This window comes from Neolamprologus brichardi, chromosome 1 (genome assembly GCF_056152115.1).
Source record: "Neolamprologus brichardi isolate AB-2024 chromosome 1, ASM5615211v1, whole genome shotgun sequence".
Lineage (NCBI taxonomy): Eukaryota > Metazoa > Chordata > Actinopteri > Cichliformes > Cichlidae > Neolamprologus > Neolamprologus brichardi.
The window spans coordinates 6,406,316-6,429,325 of NC_142104.1; the positions used below are offsets into that span (position 1 = coordinate 6,406,316).

Consider the following 23,010-nt stretch of genomic DNA (forward strand, 5'->3'; position numbering starts at 1 on the left):
ACAAGTTGACTGCATTGCCGTCAACTCAGTAATTTGTCAGACACAGAGAGAGGGACGAGTGCATTGTTCCAAAGATCTTAACAACAACACTACAATGGCAGGTGTCCACAGCACTACATTTGCTTATAATACATGATAAGAATCTCTGTCACAGCAGTTTCAGTGTTTGTGCAAAACTCTTCATTCTAGCTTAGTGCCTTAGGATGGCACTACTCAGCAATTCCGCTTTAAAGACTTCTTGAAACATCTAAACAAAATCAGCCATAAATAAATAAAAAACAGTCAGCGATGTGCTCTGCTGCTGGGCTCTGCCAAACCTAAGCAGCCCATATATTCATGCACCATAGTGTTCAACTCCAAAAATAAGTACTGCTACCGCTACATTCGCCTACACTAACATTCACTAAGCAACATCATTTGTTTGAATCATAAAAATAACAACTTGCATTTTTTTTAAAAACTTGATTCAAATTTAAACTGACAAACAAAAGCACAGAATAATTATTAAAGGTAAAACTTACTTTGGCATTTCCTTTTTTATTTTACAGACCACAGTTTTGTCTTTGGCTGAGTTCAATATTCTTTACTTCTGCTTTACGTCCATGTGATTATTCTAAGATTTTGTCACTTTGTCTAACAACTTATGTGAAGTTTTAGCAAATGTATTTGGCTGTCAGCTATTTTTTTTTTGCAAAGAGGTTCCAATGTGTGTACTCCCCATTCATATGTACTCTTGTGTGGCACTCACCATACTTTATCTGTAAAACAATGTTAGGTGGAAGCTTTTTGACTCTTATTTACCAAATCAACAAGAAGTGAGATTCTGCTATTGAAGAGACATACGAGATAAAGTACAATCCAGCGCAATCCAACCTTGGAAAAGTGTGTTTCACACCCTGACAAAGCATTGTCACGCTTCCGAATATCCACAGGAATTGGATTTCATGGGCGAGATAAGGCGGAGGGTTTTTGACTGTGAGGTTCGCTCTAGGGTTTAGCGCTCCCTGTTTAAGGATGTATCAAGAGGAAAGCACCTTCTAACGTTAGAGGGGTGCTGAAAGGGTCAGAGCAAGTTTAAATTATGAAATGAAAGGGAATTTTTTAATTGATGTTTCCCCATTTTTTATGTCGGTGTTTATGCGTATAATTAACACTTTATTATGATCTGATATTTGTGTGTTACTTCACCACAAAAGGAGAAATTCCACAGCAATATCACATTTGTTACCAGTGTATGAAACACATCCTAAATTACTGTAATTTTCTTTTAGGCAAGGGAAGACAGGTTTATTTATAGAGCGCATTTCATGTACAAGACAACTCAGTGCTTTACACAAACATCAAGAGCATTACATAAAAAAGCAAAGGAAATTACAAATAAAAAATAAAACAAAATAAAATAACGAGAAACTGTCAACAGGATGCATACAGTGAGTTACCTATGAGACAGACATACATCATCACCACCATCGTCACCACCACCCCCACAATAGCCACCATCACATTCACCAGTGTACATCCCCGAGAACGTATATTCAAAAGGAAAAAGAACATCTCTTTATCTTAATCTTAATAAAACAGTTTTAAGATTTAACTTAAAACAAATTTAAAAATGTACTTAAAATTAAAAGAAATAAGATTTGGAGCAGACGTCAGGTTTTGTGGTGGTATGTTGCAGATATTAGGAGCACAAATAGCAGATGCTGATGTTCTTGTTTAGTTTGAACTCTCAGAATGGAAAAAAGCAAACTGTTAAAGTGATCTGGTTACTCACTGTTTTAGAATAGATGGGACTTTTTGTTTGGGTGTAATAATATTACATGGATGATTTGTGTGTTTGTGAGTGCTGGTTGTCTGTTGGGTCATCTCTGTTCGTATTAATTTTCATATCAGCCAGACAGTTTCTGCCATAGTAACATTGATCAGGACAGCTTGTCTGGGAAACATGTGAATGAACGGTGTAAAACAGACTCCACTGAAGCATGGGCAGCCTGAAACAAAGCAATTGTTGCTACTACAGAGAGGAAAAAGTGTCTATAAGCATTTGGCAATTTTGTGTTTCAGTAGTATTGCATTGTTTCTGGATCCAAGGCTGCATCATCCTTTATTCTTTTTAAAATGTCAGCAATAAAGCACTCAGAGGAAAACATATGGAGACTAGACATTTACTGCCAGTAGGGCTGCCACAAACGATTATTTTTGCGATTAGTCGACTAATCAGATCATCATCCATTGGACGTAAAACGTACAGCTTATTGCACCAGCATGCATCTGCTCTTATATAACTATCATTAGCTTACAGCTTTAAGTGTTTAAGGTAGGGATGCAACGATACCAATTTTTTCAAACCGATACGATACCGATACTTGGATCTGAGTACTTGCCGATACAGAGTACAAAAAACGATACTTCTACCACACACACACACACAAATACAATTAATTGGAAGACAAGTTTTATTATATTCCCTGCCGATAAAAAATAAAATCTTAACAAAAATGACCACAAAAAAATTTCAAGTGAAAAATAAGCACTTCTGCTAAATTATTGCAGAGTCTCCACATTGTAATTTTACAAAATATCACTGAACTATTGGCACTGTCTCGAGCTTTCAGAATAATAAATAAACACTTCTGTTTGGAATAAAATAAATACACATTAGGTTTGCGAATAAAATAAACTTTTAAATTATTGGAGAGTGTCCATATTGTAAACAAACAAACAAAATAATTATTATTAAATAAATAATAAAATATAAAAAATTATAAAAAAAAAAGAAAATAATAATTGGCCCCCTAGTGGCCAATCTAAAAAACTACAACAGAAATGACATGCCACCCTCTGATTAATGAAATAAGTTGGTATCGGTTCATGGTATCGGTTAACTTTTACGAGTATGAGTACACACACATTTTACAGTATCGGCCCCGATACCCGATACCAGTATCGGTATCGGTGCATCCCTAGTTTAAGGTATGTGCTAACTAAAAATAAAGACAAGATGATAGTTTATTACATTTTAATGACATTTGCAGATTATTTCGGTGGAGTTTAATAAACTCCTTGCTATCTAAACTATACCAGGACACCGGAGTATACTCTTGAGCATCTCACACTTCTGATAATCAGTTGTCTCTTTGACGTTTATTCAGCTGTGTAGAAACTATAACTTTAATCTCAGCCAAACCGATTTACTCAGGAACAAATAAAATACTAAAAAAAGCCAAACAGTATCATTTTTAAGTTATCTAAGTGACTTATATATCATGTTACCCACCAGCTCGATAGCTGGTGGGTAACAGACGTTTCCGAAAACGTACCAGTACTGTAACTTACAAACTTACTTCAACTTTCAAATCTCATGAGATTTTTTCATCAAAATCAAAACAAACATCTACCAGTAATTTCAGTGAGTAGACTTTAATTTTTTTCATGTCCAATTTGGCAATTTTTTAATTCAACAGGTAGTGCCTTACCTTTGGATAAGCCGGCTTATGCCCACTCACGTCAGACCACTGGCTCGTGCCTGTCCGTTCGACAACCTCAGACCGTCCAAACCTCCAACTTCCACCCCAATACCACAGGACGAGCCCCCAAACTGTCACGGATTCAAATATTGGCGATGGATACAAGAGGAAAACCAAAATAACAACACTGGTCCGGCCGGGTTGAGTCAAACGATGATTTTAATGGACACGCGTGGGAGATGGACACCGTACGCAGACAGCATCAGATCTCAAAATGCTGGTGCATTGATCAAACTCTTATAGCCTCTAGTGCCCCCCACCTAATCATAAAAGCCTAAACATTCACATTCTTTCTCACACACAGCGCCTAAGCTACGACCTTGGCTCCCTGTTTATCTGCTCCTGCTGAGATGAGGCAGTATGCTCTGTTCTCTTCTAATCAGACAGATAAGGCGATGACTTTCTGCAAACAGTATTTCTTATAACTCAGCAGTATAATGCATCATAAAACAATATCATTCATTCACAATAAATCAGCAGTCTAATGTAATGCAAATCAGTTTAACAAATGTAATAGTTATCACCTTCTTCTAATTCAGGAGAATAATGCAAATTAAAACTACATAATAATTCACAATCTTTAATTAGGGGTCTAACATGGCATAAAATAATATTATAATCCCACAAGTGCTTTTGAAAATATGTGGTGTCTTGTTAAACTGAGCAGATATTTCAGGTTACCACAGCTACATTCTCACGTGAAAATATGTTAAACGTTTATTTTGTGACCCAGAAAGAATAATAAGAGTAATATTACAACTAACTAGCTGCCGCCATTGTTGACAACTGAGCTGGGCCGCGCTGGTTCGCCACAACACAAGAGAAGGTGAACCCAAGTCTGGTATCAGAGTCCTGTGCTGTGTCCTCCTACTATTAAGCACTTAATGTGTGAGTTGCTAAATATATTAGAAAAGAGCACCGGTCCACTATCCAGTCCAGACTCTAACACTAGTGTGTAATAAAAAAGGGGGTCTTAAAAACAAACTTTAATTTGTCTTTAATTATAAAAATATCCCGTTAAAAAGGTTAGCGTTAATGCAATTCAAAAAAGACAAACAGACCTAACACTTGTCTTTTTTTGGTACATTTTTCCACATTTTCTTTTTGAAGCAAGTAAAGTGATAGGAAATATTCCCACAGAATGCATTTTGTGGTAAAAGAAACAGCAAGCTGTCCCCTGGTAGGAGGGTCAGTGGTTCAATTCCTGGCTTCTCCAGTCCACATGTCAAAGTTTCCTTAGACAAGAAGCTGAACCCTGCTGCCTCTGATCAATCAGAGTTGAAATAGGAAGGATAAATGCAGCTTGTAGCATAGAAGCACTTTGAGTGCTCAATTTCAGTACAAAGTGTTGGATTATAACTAGTTAAACTGGTTTCTAATGTAAATCTTTGACAGAGTTGTATATGGATGCAAACTGCTTCCACAACAACACTTCTATTAATTTGGCAAGTTGGCAGCTTGGTTCAAAGTAATTATTGTACTGATTTTAGCCACCATATTTTTCCTATCATAGGCAGCATGGTGGTGCAGTGGCACTGTCACAACACGGAGGTTTCCTTGTTATCCAGCTCCCTCCCACAGTCCAAAGACATGTTGGATTAATTGGTGATTATAAACTGGCCGTGGGTGTGGATGCGAGCATGAATAGTTGGCTGTCTGTCTCTATGGTAGACTGGTGGTCTATCCAGAGTATACTCTGCCTCTCGCCCTGTGACAGCTGGGACAGACTCCAGCCTGTTACGAAAATGGATAGATGATTAGAGGTCATTAATGACCAGTGAAGCGGCAGATTCATGAAAGATTTTTGCAATAATGTCAAACTTTAAATCTGCTACAAAATGAAAAAGCACCATCTCAGGTAAGATTTCAATGTTATTACATAAGATGCATTTATGCTGAACACATTTATACTGATATAAATATATAATAGCAAACAATGAACACATTCAACTGTTTCTAATTCAACAGGCTTCCAAATTGGAAGAATAAACATTTCCTGTCTTAACATTTAAGATCTTCTAAAATCATTTTACACCAAACTAAAGTAATTGCTGGCACCAGCAAATAACGGGGCAGTCCCATTTATTCAGATTTCCAGTTAGGCCGGCTAAGAGGCCAGTTATGGTTATGACTTTACTTAATGTGACCTGAAGTGTTCAAATTTAGCAGATTTAAGCAGATCATCATGTTTTAGCGACAGAATGCCGTGACTAAGGTACAAAGTCCAGTCTGTTATCCTAATAATACCAGAGCAATACTAGGGTTTATCTGATTGAAACTTAGAACACTGCAAATATTCAACACTCAAAAGCACAGGCTGAAATAAATATCTGCATGATGATGATGCTTGCAGGGATGAGTATCATGGAAAGGATTTTCGTTCTCTCTTTTAAAAATATTCGTGTCTTCCCATCAAATCATCCAGATTGTAAAACCGATAAATCCGCGTGACCTTTAAATCCCGAACATACAAGGAGTCTTTGTCTGTTACAGTTTATGTTCTGCCGTGACTTCTGGAGGGTCAGTTGGGATCTCGGCTGATGGTGAACAGGAAGCATTAGAGTGATAGCGTGCCTTTTCTTGCAAATTAATTGTGTTTAAATATAACTTTGCTTTAAATGTTAAAAAAAAAACAGAAAATGTAGGGTTTCAAATAATCATTTAAATGGAACAAGAACAAAGTGGGCTAAGATATATTTGGAATTAAAATGGTATTTTGGAAAATTTAAGTGTGTGTGTGGGTTTTTTTTTTTTGTGGTATTTAACTATATTACCATTTAAGATATGTGCACTACATTTAAATCTATAAAAATAACCAATACATTTTCTCTGGTGAAAGACAAATGCATTTGTTCTATCTCTCAACCATGTGAAATGGGTCTGCTGTGGGGGTTTTGGTGGCTCAGCGCTGGGCTCCACATGCTGCAATAATCCAGGGAGGGTTAGGATAAAGTCTGGCTTCGTCTCACTCTCTGCCTCCTCCCAGATCAGATGAGATTAGGTAAGAGCTAAGGAGCTCTGCGGGAAGGCAGGGCTCAGAAACACTGAGGTTGAAGAAAGGAGGGACGCATCAAGGCAGGTGGTCACTCCTGCAAGAGGAGAAAGCCAGAAAGCAGAGGTGAACCCACTAAAGACAGCTGGCCTGGTTGGTGCAGATAAAGAAGAGGTTGGTGCAAGCTACAGTATACAGAGGCATGTGATGAAGTATGGTACATACAGTGTGACGCTTATTCTCTATGTATTACAGTGTCTGTGCTCATGTGGCTCTTTATAATTATAGATTCAGCTCCTGAGTGAAAGGAACGCTCTCTAGAACAAACAGAAAGTTCAGTCTTTGGCTCAATTGTGTGTTCCAGCAGTAGTAGTTGAGAAGCTGGTGAGGGATCATATCCTTGTTGTTGGACCAGCACGTGTTTAGTCAGTCTCGCTTCGTGTCCTCTTAATGGCTCTCTTTATGGTGTTTTGATGTCCTCCTTCTTTCTACAAAACTGCAATCAACAGTGACAGCAAAATGTGAAATGCCAAACTGCAGAGGAAAATTTCAAAATGGTAGAAATGGATTTTGTGTCCCCGACTAATGTATGTTTATTATTCATTCTTCTTTCTGTTCCTTCTTTCCTTGCATAACTGGCATTTTCAGTGTAAGCCGTGTGTGACCCTTTGCACTCTATGATTTGTCCAAGTGTTTGAACATCTTTGCTGAATAGAGCTGTTTCTGTGACGGCTCGTACACAGTAAATAAACAATGATTTGGTTAACGCTGATTGTTGCTCTCTTTCAGAAAGCCATGCTAAGCTGATGGACTAACAGGAGCTGACAGGGGGACTATGTGTTGAGGACTGTCTTTTAAATTTTTAACTACTTGGAGCCCTCTGATATTCATCTTTGGTTGTTGGTGGACGTTGCTTTAGCAATGGGAAGGAAGAAGATTCAAATCACCCGTATCGTTGATGAGAGGAACCGACAGGTGAGTGTCTTCTTCCTTTGTCTTCTTAAATGTCTTTTTTTTAGTTTTTGCGCAAAATATCTTTGCGTTGTTGCTTTATGTCAGTGCTGAAATCTGCTGTGTACTTTAACTGTTGAGAGCAGCTTCTAGTTTTAGGATTTATTTCATTGTTATGTTTAGTTTTCGTGATATCTCGTGTCGATGTGTGGCCCATGTGGCGCTCCTGCTCAGCGCACACTCTAAAAATGTGACGTTCACTGTGCTGATTCCACGATCCCAAAGAGCCGCATGAAAGTAGAAGTGCCATTTAAGTCAGGTACTCGTTTCTAATAAAAAGACACATATTATGTACATGAGCACGTACCGATAGGTTCATTAACACTTTGTAAAAGGATCCTGCACCCAACCTTTTGCTGGTACACTTTTGTTTAAATCTAAGAAGCTCCCAGAGGTTTCTTTAAGCTGTTTCACTTTTGAGAGTGTAGTGGTCACAGCTGGTGGCGAGGGCAGTAATTTGGGGTTAGCTGGGTCCGGACAGCACCCTGTCATTAGCAGGGTGGGTCAGTGTTAGGGACACACAGTGGCCTTCTCTCCTCACCGTCTCCTTACGCAGCCACATTGCTGCCCACTGGAATCCCTCTCTGTCTGTCTCCTCTATATATATCACCCCCAACAGCACAACAAATACCAGCCTGTCTGGAAGGAAGGCACGGGCTCTGGAAATAGGGATGTGGCTGGAAAACAAATATCTGGGATAATGTTTATATTTGATGTTTGGTTGTCTTGGCTGAAGCGTTTTTAGATAGACACTGCTTCAGTTGTGTGGCGTGCACTATCACTTGAGTCTGCCGTATATTTAGGTTCTTGTACTCTATTTTGGGAAGTTGGTTTGTGTTTTTTTTTATCTGTCAAGTGCATAAAGTGTTTTCAGCAGTTTTTCCTCTTTTTTATGTATCAGACTATCACACATCATGCACAATATACAGCAATGACTTGGCTGTAGTGGAAAGATGCACTAGTGATAGATGGTGTTTATGCAGCCACACACTCTAAAAGAGGAACAGTGTAGTTTTTGGTAATCTCTTTTCATGTAAATGTATTTGCAAGTTATACTCAAGAAATAGTATCACTTGAAACTTGTTTTCAGAGGCAACGGTTTACAAGTTAACTGACCTTATGCCATTGGAAACTGATTATTTAATGTTGCTGAATTTGCACGTTTGCTCACTTACAAAGAAATGAACAGTTTGTAATTTTCATGGTTTCATTTTAATGGAGAGGGGGCAGAATATGAACCAATGATCCAGAGAGAAAACATTAAATAATAGTTATACATTGATTTGCATGTCATTGGGTGAAGTAAGTATTTGATTCTCTACAACCCAGACAGAGTTCTGGCTCCCATAGATTGTAATTCCTGTTCCACATGGGCACAGCCAATCAATCAATCAGTCAGTTACAGGTGCTCCTGATTTCATCTCATTATGTGGATATAACACACTTATATACAGAGTCAGTGTCTTCCATTTCCACCTATCTACCACTGTGGGCAAGACCAAAGAGTTGTCAAAGGACGTCAGGGACAAGACTGTGGACTGCTGGAATGGCTACAAGACCATCAGCAAAAAGCTTGGTGAGAAGGTGAACTTCTGCCAAGATTATTAAAAAATGGAAAACAAAGTGACCATCAGCCACCCACAGTCTGAGCTCTATGCAAGATCTTGCCTCGTGGGGTGAGAATAAAAATGAGAAAGTTGGTGGATTAGGCGAGAACTACACATGACAAGGTTGTAACTGATCTCAAGGCAGTTGGTACCCCGGTCACCAAACACTTCATTGGTAACACAATATGCTGTAATGGATTGATGATCCCAACATCCCCTCGCTTGAGAAGGCATGTGTACAGGCCTATCTTACGTTTATCAGTGAACATCTAAATGATTAAGAGAAGGTTTGGGAGAAAAAAACTGTGGTTAGATGAAAGTTTTGCATGACATTCATTTGCTGTGTTTGTGGAAACACTGAGTATAACCCAAAGAACATCATCCCCACAATCAAGCATGGAAGTGGAAACGTTCTGTTTGGGGGCTGTTTTTCTGCTAAGGGTACAGGATGGCTTCACTGCAGTGAGGGGCCAATGGACAGACCCATGTATAAAAAAAAATCTTGGACGAGAACCTCCTTCCCTCAACCTGAACATTGAAAATCGGTCCTGGATGGGCCTTTCAGCCGGTCAATGATCCAAAATAACTGCCAGGAGTGGCTGAAGAAGAAGTACATCAATGAGTTGCCAAGCAGGAGCCAAGAAAGCTAAAATAATTTATAGAGTTTCTGTGAAGAGGAGTGGGCCAAATTCCCTGCTGAGATGTGTGCTGATCTGGTGACCAACTACAAGAAACATCTTACCGCTGTGCTTGCCAACAAGGTTGTCTCTACGAAGTACTAAGTACTCAAGTACTAAGTGTGTTGTAAGGGAATCAAATACTTATTGTACTCAATGACATGCTAATCAATTTATAACTTTTATGTCATGTGTTTTTTTGTTTTTTTGTTTTTTACAAATGAGCACACTTACGAATTCAGGACGTGTTTATTTCCCAAACTGTAAGACTGTCATTCAGTTCACCAATATCATTTAATCTTGTTACTGTAACATGTTTGCAAAAACGATTCTGTGAGAATTACTATACAAAATATTGTGACTAGGCACACATTACATTATAGCAGCCCGGATGGGAAGAAAATAAAAATGTTTATGAATGTTTGTGTGCAAATAATTCAGTCCCAGTCAATGTCTATTTGGTGTTCTATACTATAAAAAAAGAAAAGTCAATCTACAGTGCATTGAGTAAAATTCTTCAAATGAGGCTTAAACCAAAGACCACATATTTACCCATCTGAGGGTTTACCGTGTAGACTAGTCAAACTAGCTTTACAATGTCAGCTGTCGATAAATGAAAGAAAAAACATTATTTTACTGCAAATACAGTTAAATACTTTGGTAACAGTAAAGATATGATTTTTTTAGGACTTGCAGTTAGATCAAAGTTAGTCTGTCTTATTTCTGCTTTATAACTGTAGTATTGTAAAGCAATGACATACTGTATATAATACCAGGATATAAACTGGTTTCCTCACTTCGGGAATGCATAAAACAGGAAAAGTAAAAAAGAATGTCAGAGGAGTGGATGTTTTCTACTACAGTTTCTTGAAACACCACTAAGCCATCACTCAAGTGGTATTATTTAGAATTCCCATCAATTAAATAAATTGTTTGGCAGAAAAGCAACTAAAAGCTAAAAATAGAGAAAAAGATTTTTGTTATTTGACTGTGAATAGTTTAGATTTTTAGCTCTAATAATAATGTGTCCTGTGTCGGTATACATTTTCGTACAACTGGGCTGTTTTGAAAGTTGTAAATCTGTCTCTAGTCCCAATTATATTTTACAGAGGTAATAATCAAGACACTTGGTGTTATAATTCTTGGCCATAATGATGCTTGAGTGTCATGACAGCGTTATGGTAAGATCTGTAAAAGTGCTCAGAACAACAAGTGTAAAGGAAAGTGTAAAGAACTGAACTATTCAATTCAATTCAATTCAATTTTATTTATATAGCACCAAATCACAACAAAAGTTGCCTCAAGGTGCTTCATAGATACAGAGAAAAACCCAACAATCATATGACCCCCTATGAGCAAGCACTTTGGCGACAGTGGGAAGGAAAAACTCCCCTTTAACAGGAAGAAACCTCCGGCAGAACCAGGCTCAGGGAGGGGCGGAGCCATCTGCTGCGACCGGTTGGGGTGAGAGAAGGAAGACAGGATAAAAGACATGCTGTGGAAGAGAGACAGAGATTAATAACAGATATGATTCAATGCAGAGAGGTCTATTAATACATAGTGAGTGAGAAAGGTGACTGGAAAGGAAAAACTCAATGCATCATGGGAATCCCCCGGCAGCCTACATCTATTGCAGCATAACTAATGGAGGATTCAGGGTCACCTGGTCCAGCCCTAACTATATGCTTTACCAAAAAGGAAAGTTTTAAGCCTAATCTTAAAAGTAGAGATGGTGTCTGTCTCCCGAATCCAAACTGGAAGCTGGTTCCACAGAAGAGGGGCCTGAAAACTGAAGGCTCTCCCTCCCATTCTACTTTTAAATACTCTAGGAACAACAAGTAGGCCTGCAGACCGGGAGCGAAGTGCTCTAATAGGGTGATATGGTCCTACAAGGTCATTAAGATAAGATGGGGCCTGATTATTTAAGACCTTGTATGTGAGGAGCAGGATTTTGAATTCAATTCTGGATTTAACAGGAAGCCAATGAAGGGAAGCCAAAACAGGAGAAATATGCAGAAATAACTATGTAAAAAGAAATACACCTGACACTCAACATTGCCAGAAAGCTTTGAGATGTGAGTCTGCAGAAGCTTCTGGAACTGAAAAGATATGAGTCAGGATCCCAGAAGCTATGACAGAAGTAAGACATACCCAGATAAATACAGATGATTCATTGTAGGGAGTGAGCTACACACCAAAAAAGGGATAAGAGCATGATCCATGTGTGACCTGTGGGTTATGTGTGGGTTTACACTGAGCTGTAAATGGTCCACTCAAAACAATATGTTTTAGCTTTATGGTCTGGAGGAATATGGAGGTGTCAAGAATGACTGTTCTACTTTATAAGCCAGAGTGCAATATGTATGCAGTATGAGCTTAAAGGGGGGTTTGACTGTATTTCTGCTGAAAATGTTTATGCACAGCCTTCTGTCTTACTAATAAAGTTGAACACCATGATGGTAATCATTAAGGGAGGTGAAACATTACATAGTTTCTTTCCCCACCTACCTTTCCCATCCACTCCACTCATTCAGTAACATTCCACTAGAAACTGCAGTGTTACTGAATTAGTATTTCCAGATTATTACTGCGTTCTTTCAGAAGTGCAGAACTAGAGAACTAGAGATCCCCCACCCCTTGTCTCTTCCTGTTTGACACTTACACGCACATTTTAATTCTCTTCTCTTTTCTCTGAAAACTATCAGCCAGTGAACGTGGCGGTAGGATGAGCTGACAAATGTATCGCTTGTTTTGGAAGAGTTGTTTAAACACCTAAAATGAAACATTTATGTTAGTGCAGATTTGTATTACTATTGCTATCATTGCACCATACATTCACATCAGAGGCCACGGGGGAAAGCACAGCGGATTACCTGTTCAGAAGCCATTAGATCAGCGGTCCCCAACCCCCGGGCCTCGGACTGGTACTGGTCCGTGAGTCGTTTGGTACCGGGCCGCGAGAGTTGAGGCTCAGGTGTGAAATGTATAGTTTTCAGGGTTTTTATCGGTTTTCAGCGTTATTTTGTTATCGTTTTTATCGTTAACTCGGTCTTCATGGGTCTTTTCACGTGTGTTATGAATAAATTTTCTTTTTTTCAGTACCGGTACTAGTTTTATTTTGTTGTATTTATCCACGACACCTTAAAGGCCGGTCCATGGAAATATTGTCGGGCATAAACCGGTCCGTGGCGCAAAAAAGGTTGGGGACCGCTGCATTAGATGGACTATTTAGATTTCACTGCTTTAAAAGACATTTTTTTTTAATATTATCGGGTTATGAAGACAAAAAAATGTAATTGTTACTGTAAACAGGTTTTGGGGTTTTTTTTGAAAGATTTATAACATTTTCAACACACAGCACAGAGTACAAAGCAAACGGTGATTTATTACTTCAGACAGAACACATCCAAAAATACTTTTGGATGCCATGTAGCCTGAATTTTATAAATACTCTTGACTTTCTTGTCAGAACCAACAGGTATGACCCTCTATTTGACCTGTTGTAGGTTAGCTATTCTAGGCTGATCTCTGGCTTTTGTTCTTCCAGGTGACTTTCATGAAGAGAAAGTTTGGCCTGATGAAGAAGGCCTACGAGTTAAGTGTTCTGTGTGACTGTGAAATTGCCCTCATCATCTTCAATGGCTCCAACAAGCTGTTTCAGTACGCCAGTACCGACATGGACAAAGTCCTGCTGAAGTACACAGAATACAACGAACCCCACGAGAGCAGAACCAACTCTGACATCGTCGAGGTACGTGGTAGGACGCTGTTGTTAACCTTTTACTCGTGTCACTGCTTTGACCTTTGGTGGGTCATTTCTTGAAACCTATTGCATCACTCAGCACTAATGACTGTAGTATGCAAATACACGTCACATGCTGCAGCTGATTTTGAATTAACACTGATGAAATTTTAGCAAGAATATAATGCTGGGTTGTTATTTCATTGTGCACGCAAGTGCATGGATCGACTCTTGCAGCATCCATTCAGCAGATTAGGGAAACAAATGGCTGCAGTTGTGTTTTAGAAAGATGAATTCCTAGAAAGTGTAACTCCAGAGGATTTGTTTAGCTGCTGCCTTCAGTATTGTCTTCCTCTCTATGAAATATTGAGAAATAGATTTTCCGTTGCTTATGATGTGTCATTTCATTGAACACATTAGTGCTGATCTTTATAAAGTAAAGGCCAGATGTAACACTTGAGGTTCAGGAGAGACAGGCAGGCATGCAGCTGTTTCCTTCTACTAGTTTACACCGGTGCATTCTGTGAGGAAACTGTCCCCCATCCGACACAAGTAAAAATGAGAATAGTCCTACTGATCAGTCAAAAATAAAAGAAGAATTCATGTAGGTGATGCTAGATGAATAAAAGTGCTCAAGCAGTGTGCTCATTTCATGCTGATTACAGTACTGCCTGTTCCACTATGAAAGAAGGCAATAAAATAACTAAAGAGGTCATCTAAGAAAGTCTCTAAACTGGTCCAAATGTTCAATATAGGGAATTTAAAAAACTTGTATGGTGAGCATCAGGAAGTACTGGTATATGTGTAAAATGTAACTCAATCCAAATAACTGTGCAGCCATAAATTCCACCTTTGTAAACTCTGCTGATGATGAATGTAGCCTGTCATTGAGAATATTCGTTTAACCGTATGTTAATGTCTTCTGGTTACTGTGGCATTAAAATAAGTGGTAATTGGACTGGCACTTTCCTAATCTCAAAGCATTTTATTACTATCACAGTCACCCATTAATACAAGCACCTTTTTCTATGCCTAAGTCCTTTTAACCTACGATTCACATATTCATACACGGTGGATATATCAGGGGCATCTTGGGGTTTTGAAGAATAGCTCTCAGACTGAAAAGCCAGGGATTGAACCTGGAACCTTCTGATTAGGAGAAAGAGTAGTGGAAAGTGGTGAATGCGCGTAAGGTAAAGAGTTCTGATTACAAATTCTGTCTATAGCAATACATTTCAATATACACCTGACTCTAAACCAATTCACATAGCAGAACAAATGCCTTACTACACTTATCTACTTAGTATACTAGTCAACTTATCATTTCTTTTCAGTGTCAGTGTGTGGTAAGACTTGACTTAAGCAGTCAAAGAAGTGCAGGAGACTGATGCTGTCCAGTGTAGCAAGTGATTTATTCACCATTTTGTGACCCAAACAATATTTACAAAGAAACAAATAAGAAACTCAACTCTATAATTAACTCAGTTCAAATAAACACAACTGAACTTAAATCAATGGAAATCAAGGTCAAACCGCACACAGCTACACTGACCTGAACCTTTCTTCTCAAACACCTGAGTTCTTCTGCTTAAATAATCCACTTAACCAAACGATTTCTCCTCTGGACTATTCCATTCGGTAGGTAAGATGAACATAATTATATTCAAACCTCTACTGCTACTCTTTACTGGCAACATAAACTCTGTGGTGTAATCAATACATATTACGACAATAAATCTATTTCTTCATAAACCCTCTAAAATCAACTTTATTAAATTACAAGAATTCTTCCCCTCCCGCACTTGGTCTCCTCCTGTGACCTCAGATGAACCAGTTAAATGGGTTAAGCTATAAAGCAGGAAGTAATACTACATTTCCTCCTTTTGTTTCTGGAAGACAGGTAGGTAAGGTAAGTTCTAGACAATATAAATTAACAGTTGAAATAAAGAACATGTTAACTTAAACTTGTAGGAATTGATTTAAACCAAAATGTTATATTAGATAATCTGTAACAGTGCAAAACATAAACAAACCCGGGATAGTAGATGTTTGCCTATTGCAGATTACATGTGAAATATGGTTAAATCAAAACAAGAATGTTAACTAAGAATATATAGACAAGTGGTGCTCTCACCCACTTTGTCACACAGTGAAAAAGGAAATACGAAAAAATGATGAAACATAGGCTGGACCTCAGAAAAGTTCAATTGAGACTGTTCACAGTGATAAGACCCAGCTATCCACCCGTTCTGCTTGGTCCCACAGCGTCATCAGTGTGGTGATGCTGTTGAGACTGGTCCCTGAGCAGCTCTGTTCTGTTTTCATGGCGTTTAGTCGGTGTCCCTGCCATTAAAAATGAATGGTCATTGTGACTCATTTCGTAACTGTTTATGTAAGCTTCTAATGCGTGTTTTTCTCTCCGGAAGCCTGAATTTACTGCTCCCACACTCTTTCCTCACACGCTCAGTATTGTTTCCATCCTTTCAGAGGATTCATTTTCATTTTCTTTGGTCTTACACTAATTCAAACCATAACCACTGTCCTCCTAACCTAACTTTAGTTAGACTTCCCAGAACCTTAATCAAGTCTTCAACTTGCAATCTTAAGGAAAGAATTGTATCAAAGTGAAGATCAACCAAACTGTCTTCAGTTTCATCGCTCTTATGTGATCTCATAAAGATAGGTCCACGTGTACACGCTTGGCAGTGCTGTACCAAATGTTAATTGTAAGGAACCCAAGCTTCCCAAACGAATGTATTTACTTCCAAAATGGCTCCACTTACTGGAAAAGAGGAGCTTCGGTTTTTAAGTTTGTTTCAGTAGAGTCTGGCCAAGTCTTTTTTCCAGTGTGCTCTAAATTTACTGTTATTTCAAATGTTTCCCGGGAAATGTGACATTGTTTTTCAAGGGTAGCTACAGGCACTGTGCTGAAAAGAAAAATAAACCCATAAGCCAGTGCAGAATAGAAACTTGTCAACCTGGAAAGTCTCGTCAAACTCTACAATCACCGAACACTGAATTAATTTTCGATGTGGTGACAGTGGTGGTGGTGGAGGCAGTTAATATGCATCATTGATGTTGCCCATAATGATGCTAAGGAATATGACCCTGTCTATTCTGCTGTTAACCACAAGCAGACACCTGTGACTGCTCTCTAGGCCAATAGCCAACCTTGATTTGCCTGCTTTGAGCCTTTATTTGTTTATTCCCGCAAATGTCACGCAGACAGACAAGCTGGTTAAAACAAAGCTTAGAAAGTGAGAGGTGTTCTTTTACATATCGGTCGGTCTATTTGCAACATTTAGGGATGAAATTTGACTATGTGTAAAGTAGGACCCCACTGGCTACAACAGTCTTCCCATGTTTGGAAGGAGAAGCGGAAAGCTTCTTTGGATTCATTGTCGTTGTTTGATGGAGTATTATGCTTGCTGATGTCTATCTCTTAAACACACAAATAGCTCGGCTGGTTTTGACACACACAGGAAATCTGCACATGAGCGATGCTACTATAATACCAGCATACTTTGTCTTCCTTTACATTGTTTGAAAGAAAGCGTAGGGAAATGTTTTGATGCAAAGTTTGAATATTTCTCAGTATGTGATCAATCTTAGCAATACTTCAGATATTTCTCTTTCATTATTTTTTTTGGAAAGGGTATCCATGGCATTGATTTGGATGAACTAACTGACAAGCTGCATTATCGGCTTCATTATCTTGTTGCGTTACTAAGCATAAAGTGGAAACATCATACCTAAGGGTATTAATACACTTCCCCTTTTCAACAATACCATGAAGTCAGCCTTCCATTATTAGTGCTTTAAAAGAATAGATGAAACGGTATTAGTCCATTTCGTGTTTGAATTAAATTAAGAGTGATATCATTCATACTTTTGTATGGTGACTTTTTACCATACAAAACCCAATCTTTGTTTTTTTTGCCAACTCTCATGGTGTCAGCAAAGCTCATGACACAATAAACAGGAAGCCATGAAGTCCCTGCCTTACAAAAAACAGTTTTTTCTTTGCACGTAGGATAAATTTGACTTTTAAGCACATTCAAGCACCAGCAGTTATTCCTAAATGTCACAAAGAGTATGCAAGGGTTGGGTGCATATATCCATACGGCACAACAGCAGCAACTTCCTTAACCTCTAAAAAGTAAAAATGTCAAATATGGCAGCAGATAACCTGGTATAAATGAGAGCATATTTTGTAATCTCCAAAGTTTCTGTGGTTGGATAAATTCTTACACATGGTTATAATTTAGTGTTCAGGAAATCGGGAAATTTTAAACTAATAAAACAGTTTTGGCAGCAGAACAAAGTGGTCGTTTTTGGCTCACAGGTCCTAATTAATCACTCGGATTACTAACTGTATACTTCATGAAAGTACAATTTCTTCACATTCAAGTACAAAGTGGCTCCTGTAAGCTATTTAAAGGACCAGTTCACTGAAATTACAAAAACAACTGTATAAATATTCCCGTGGATAGGCCTTCTCTCCATGTACTTGGTTCTGAAGGTGTTTCAAAGAAACTTTTTTCCCTGGATTGTGTTCATTCCACAACCAGAGTAATTCTGCAAACCCTTTACTCCATGCCTAACAACGTGTTTGCGATAGACTAGCATACAATGTTGCAAGCACTAGGCTTTTGAAATGTGTCTCCATGTGTGTAGATGAAAATGTAATGTCAACCATAAATGGAGATGGAAGCAAGCAAACCTGTACTGATAATGGCCTGCCAGCTAAAACAGCTACAAAGTCCTCACTGGTCAGCTACTATCACTAACAGATTACTTTTGTCATAATAATTGAGACAAGTTTGTGTCCAGCAGACTTGAGTTTCAACAACAACAGAGCAGTTGTCCAAGGTATGCAGCAGTGCAGCCCTGTCAGCCTGCAGAGCCCAGAGATGAATGAAAAGCATAACAGAAAGAGAACGCTACAACACGGTGAAACCTGGCACTGTGGCAAAACGCACAACAGCTGATTTGGTTTAGTTCTGTGTGACAGGATGCTTCATGTGAAAGCAATCTGTGAAATGTAAGTGTGCCTTTCAAAGTATGCGAGCTGTGTGTTTTCTCTCTGCCAGAGATGCATTGGATCACTCCTCAAGCACTCCAATGCCTGGCCTATTCTTAGCCTATAGGGCAATCACCCGACTGGAAAAGACTTGCTCCAGAGAAAGAGGGGGTCTTATTTTATCTGTGATGTTGCCCCGAGAGCAACAAGACGTCACCCTCACATGTCAAGACGCTTAGTGGTGCAGCTCGTGCCTCGTGGTGGCAGTGATCCAGATGCCTTTGGAGATCTACTAAAGCTGACTTTGACATTTGAGATGATAAGGACACACATACACACTGTCATATCCTCTAACAGCCACTTTAAGATAGTGCCCAGACATGATGTAGTGCTGCGAACCAGCATCTGTGGAGATACATACTGTGGGGTACTGTATCCACTGTCACATCTCTAATGAAAGCTGTTTGTTTAATTCTTTAAAACTAGTATGTAATATTCAAAGAAAGTGTGTGGTCAGATAATTGATAACAGCTGTTGCAAGGTCAAGCACAGGGCTCACCTGAATCAGAGAATGATTGCAGACTAATAAACTTCTGAGCAGAGCAACTAAAAGAGCTCATGTCAAGCTCGTGTCTCCTCACATCATTAATAATAATTACACATTCATTATATGCTTAATCTCATTGCTGGAATGGTACATTTTGCTCTGGTATTGCGTCACATATATTTACAAGGTACTGTGAAGACTTACAGTGCGTATACATTAGAATGCCAGTATTTTAAAGCTTATAAGCAGCCAGATAGGGGCTTTTCCTGCATCTTTTTTTGTCTGTTGTTAACGTGACACTTGGACCAGAATAGATATTAGTGTGATCATTTGATCTTAATCAGCAGCTAAGTCAAGGCTTTGTGCCAGAGCTCACGTTCACACGGCAGACATTAGTCTTTGAAAGCACAGATGAATTTTTAAACAACATTCCCGGCCTTCTTTGTTTACAGAGACATGTTCCAATGCCTTTATCTCAATATAGGTTATGTGTCACAGTGTTTTCCTTTGGTAGTCTTGCCAGAAGACAGATGTATAATATTTGCAAATGTGTTTGCAAATGTCTTCACCAGACTCTTTGTATTGGACATCATTTGTTTGCTGAAAAAATGCACAGCATGATGGTGTATATCAAAGGGTTTTGCAGCAGATCTGCAAATTTGGATGCATTTTGCATCCTTTTTCCTTTTGTAATTTCCATCCCTTCTGTAATTTAGCGCATTTTTAAATCCCTGATGGTTACTGTGTTTGAAAGCTGTCACTTTGAGTAATTACAAGTAATTGGTATCCCACGTAATATACTGTAATATCTCTTCCCATAATTAGACAAAATAACATAGTTGTCAAACAATAGCATCCAACAAACAAGCAGTCAGACAGGATTAGTTAAAGCTTGTGTTGAACTGAATGGTCAGAAAATACGTGCATCCTTTGTCCTTCTGTTTAGCTTGAATTTACTAGAACTCAAATGCAGCAGCCAGTGGATTGTACAGGAACTGAGTGAGTGACTTTTTAAGCGGTCAGCGGTTGTGGAAATAGATTTGTGTGTGTTTTTAAAGCTTTGAGTAAGTACTAGTGTCTGGGAATGCAGAGCACTTGTGTTGGGCCAACAGTCAGCTGGGTGGTGTGTTGCCCTGATGGTCCTTTCATTTCACGCTATGACGTGAGATGAGCAGAGATGAGGTGATGGATACCAGGGAAATTATGTAATTGTACAGGCTTGCATGATATTGGCATGATTTTTGTTTATTTATTTATTAGAGTGACTCATCTGCCAAAGGCCGGGTGCTGAAACTGACCAAATATCAGTTAATCGGTCTGTATTTCAAACTAGTCATCTAACCCTAATCATTCAAAACCAGCTTGCAGTGCAGTGCTGCCATGCTTCACTTGATTTTATGTACAGTGGGAATTACGTATCTTCTTCTATTTTAATGCATGACACATGTTGATGTTAAATATTTGAAATGTACCATCACTTATTAATGTGCTTATGAAGGCCTATAATCCACTGGAGAATTACAGCATCTTTTAGCTCATTGTTTTGTTGTTACAGGGTTTGTCAGTCTTATTTTATCCCAGGCTGTAGCAGACGGGTCTTTCCAGGAAAAAAAACATGTCTGAAGTACTTGTTAAACAAGTTAGCATCAAAAAGATGAATAGGGCTGCATAGTGAACAGAATATTCAGATACCGTTTGTACTTAAGTACACGGCAGAGATCAAAGTACTAATACTTTGATCTCTGCCATGACAGAGGTTAATATCTGTTATGAATCTCTGTCTCTCTTCCACAGCATGTCTTTCATCCTGTCTTCCTTCTCTCACCCCAACCGGTCGCAGCAGATGGCTCCGCCCCTCCCTGAGCCTGGTTCTGCCGGAGGTTTCTTTCTGTTAAAAGGGAGTTTTTCCTTCCCATTGTCGCCAAAGTGCTTGCTCATAGGGGGTCATACGATTGTTGGGTTTTTCTCTGTATCTATGAAGCGCCTTGAGGCGACTTTTGTTGTGATTTGGCGCTATATAAATAAAATTGAATTGAATTGAATTGAATTGAATGAATATGAGAGCAGCTCCAGAGAACTGCTGCTCAATGAACAGTTTGTCTTTTTCAGACCATTCTCTTTATAATGTAGAGATGGTTGTGTTGGAAAAACCCCAGTAGATCATCAGTTTTTGCAATACTCCGACCAGCCTATCTGGCACCATGTTCGGAGACACTTGAGTCATCAGCCTTCCCCATTCTGATGTTTACTTTGACCTCTGGGACGTTATTTTGACGATGTTAACATGACTACATGCAGTGAGTTGTTAGTTGTTAGTGTCAGATATTTGTTCTAATGACTTTTGTAACTAAAAGAGTGGCAAGTGAGTGTTTAATAACTATAATGATTGAAGAATGTTGATGATTTGTGATACTCGTCTTGGGCTCTAGCCTTTACCATGAATGGAATTCCAACCCAAGATTTAGTTCCTATTCCAAAGTACAATTTTCTTTACCAGCACTGCCTTTGACAGCACTGTAGAGCTTTGTCTAAGCTACACTGCCAGTAGTAATATGACCCTCCGCAGACACAGGAGTTGTGAATCTAATTTGATGGCTCACTCTCAGTGACGCTCAGGGATCCATTAACAGTCAACTCTTTGCCATTTATTTCCCTGTCTGTCTGCCTTACATAACTAAAACCATCGAACTACATTCAAAGTTGTTTCTGGCATGCTCTAAAAAACATATGTGTGTGCTCTGGTTCATTATGTTTAAAAGGTTGCTACAGAAGATCAGCAAGTCTGCTTTATGGAGCAGCCTCTCTTTAGAGGAAGAAAACCCGTAAAGTGCAAACTACACAGAGCAGCGGCTTCAAAAGTCACAAAGTCTTCACAGTAAATATGGAGGCAGATAATATTTGTCTCCACAAGGTGCTATACTGCTCTAGAGCTGAGATACTGAGACATTAAAACTTTCTCACCTTAGAAACTGAAGCTGAAATAGGTGTTGATGAGGTTCAGTGTCACATCAGTGTCTTCCAGTAAATAATCAGGGACGTGCTTAAATATCTTGCTTAAGACCACTTTACAGTTTCATCTTGTTTGTCAGTGATTGTGCAGATTAAGTACCTTTATTCCCACAGTGGTGCAGTTTAGAGATGAGGTTTATTTTTATGTGTGTAGACTGAGTAAGAAACTGTGTACAAAAGGTGAAACACATTTAAAAAAAGCCTAGTGTGAAGTAAATGGACTGGTTCATATATAGTGCTTTCCGACGTTATCTGAGCACTCAAAGCGCTTTACACAACTTGCCTCATTCACCCAGAGCCTGTACTTCTTTACTTAAGTAAAACTGAAAACATTTTAACACTAATATCTAGAGGTGGGAATCACCATACGTCCCACGATACAATATTATCACAATACTTAATGCATGATACGATATTATTGCAATTTTTTAAAAATATTTTGCAATATTCAGATTCTGTACATAAAGGTAAACTTTATCAATATTCATTTTATCTAATATCAAAGTCTCACACTCAGTCTTTCTCTCATTTCAGTCAGTTTTATTGTTGACAAACTTGAACAGTTTGTATTACAGTCTAGTCCAAATTAACTGAACGCAACCATCTGGTACAATTATAGCTATTCTGAACTATGCAATTTGTGAAAACTATGCAGCCCCTTCAGCAACTGAAGAATTTGAAAGTAAATTAAAACAAAATATAATTTTACATTAAATAAAAAAGTTTTAAACTTAATTAAAATAAAACTTGTCTTAAATTAAAATAAGTAAACTGTCATGTTTATTGCTGCCAAAAAAAAAGTTAAACACATTTGTGACAGTGAAGGAATGTCAGGATTCTTGCTCAGAAAAAGGATCAACATGCTCTGAAGTCAG

General features: G+C 38.6%; 1 protein-coding gene across 1 annotated transcript in view; it reads left to right on the top strand.

The window, feature by feature from the left end:
• The window catches only part of LOC102786093 (myocyte-specific enhancer factor 2A-like), a 51,678-nt gene that overhangs the window by 16,586 nt on the left and 12,082 nt on the right, over positions 1-23,010 (top strand). The window contains exons 2-3 of the mRNA XM_087844497.1: positions 7,309-7,494; positions 13,362-13,565. Of these exons, the coding sequence (XP_087700623.1) occupies positions 7,441-7,494; positions 13,362-13,565 (258 nt within the window). The 5' untranslated portion in view covers positions 7,309-7,440. The remainder of the gene's footprint in view (positions 1-7,308; positions 7,495-13,361; positions 13,566-23,010) is intronic.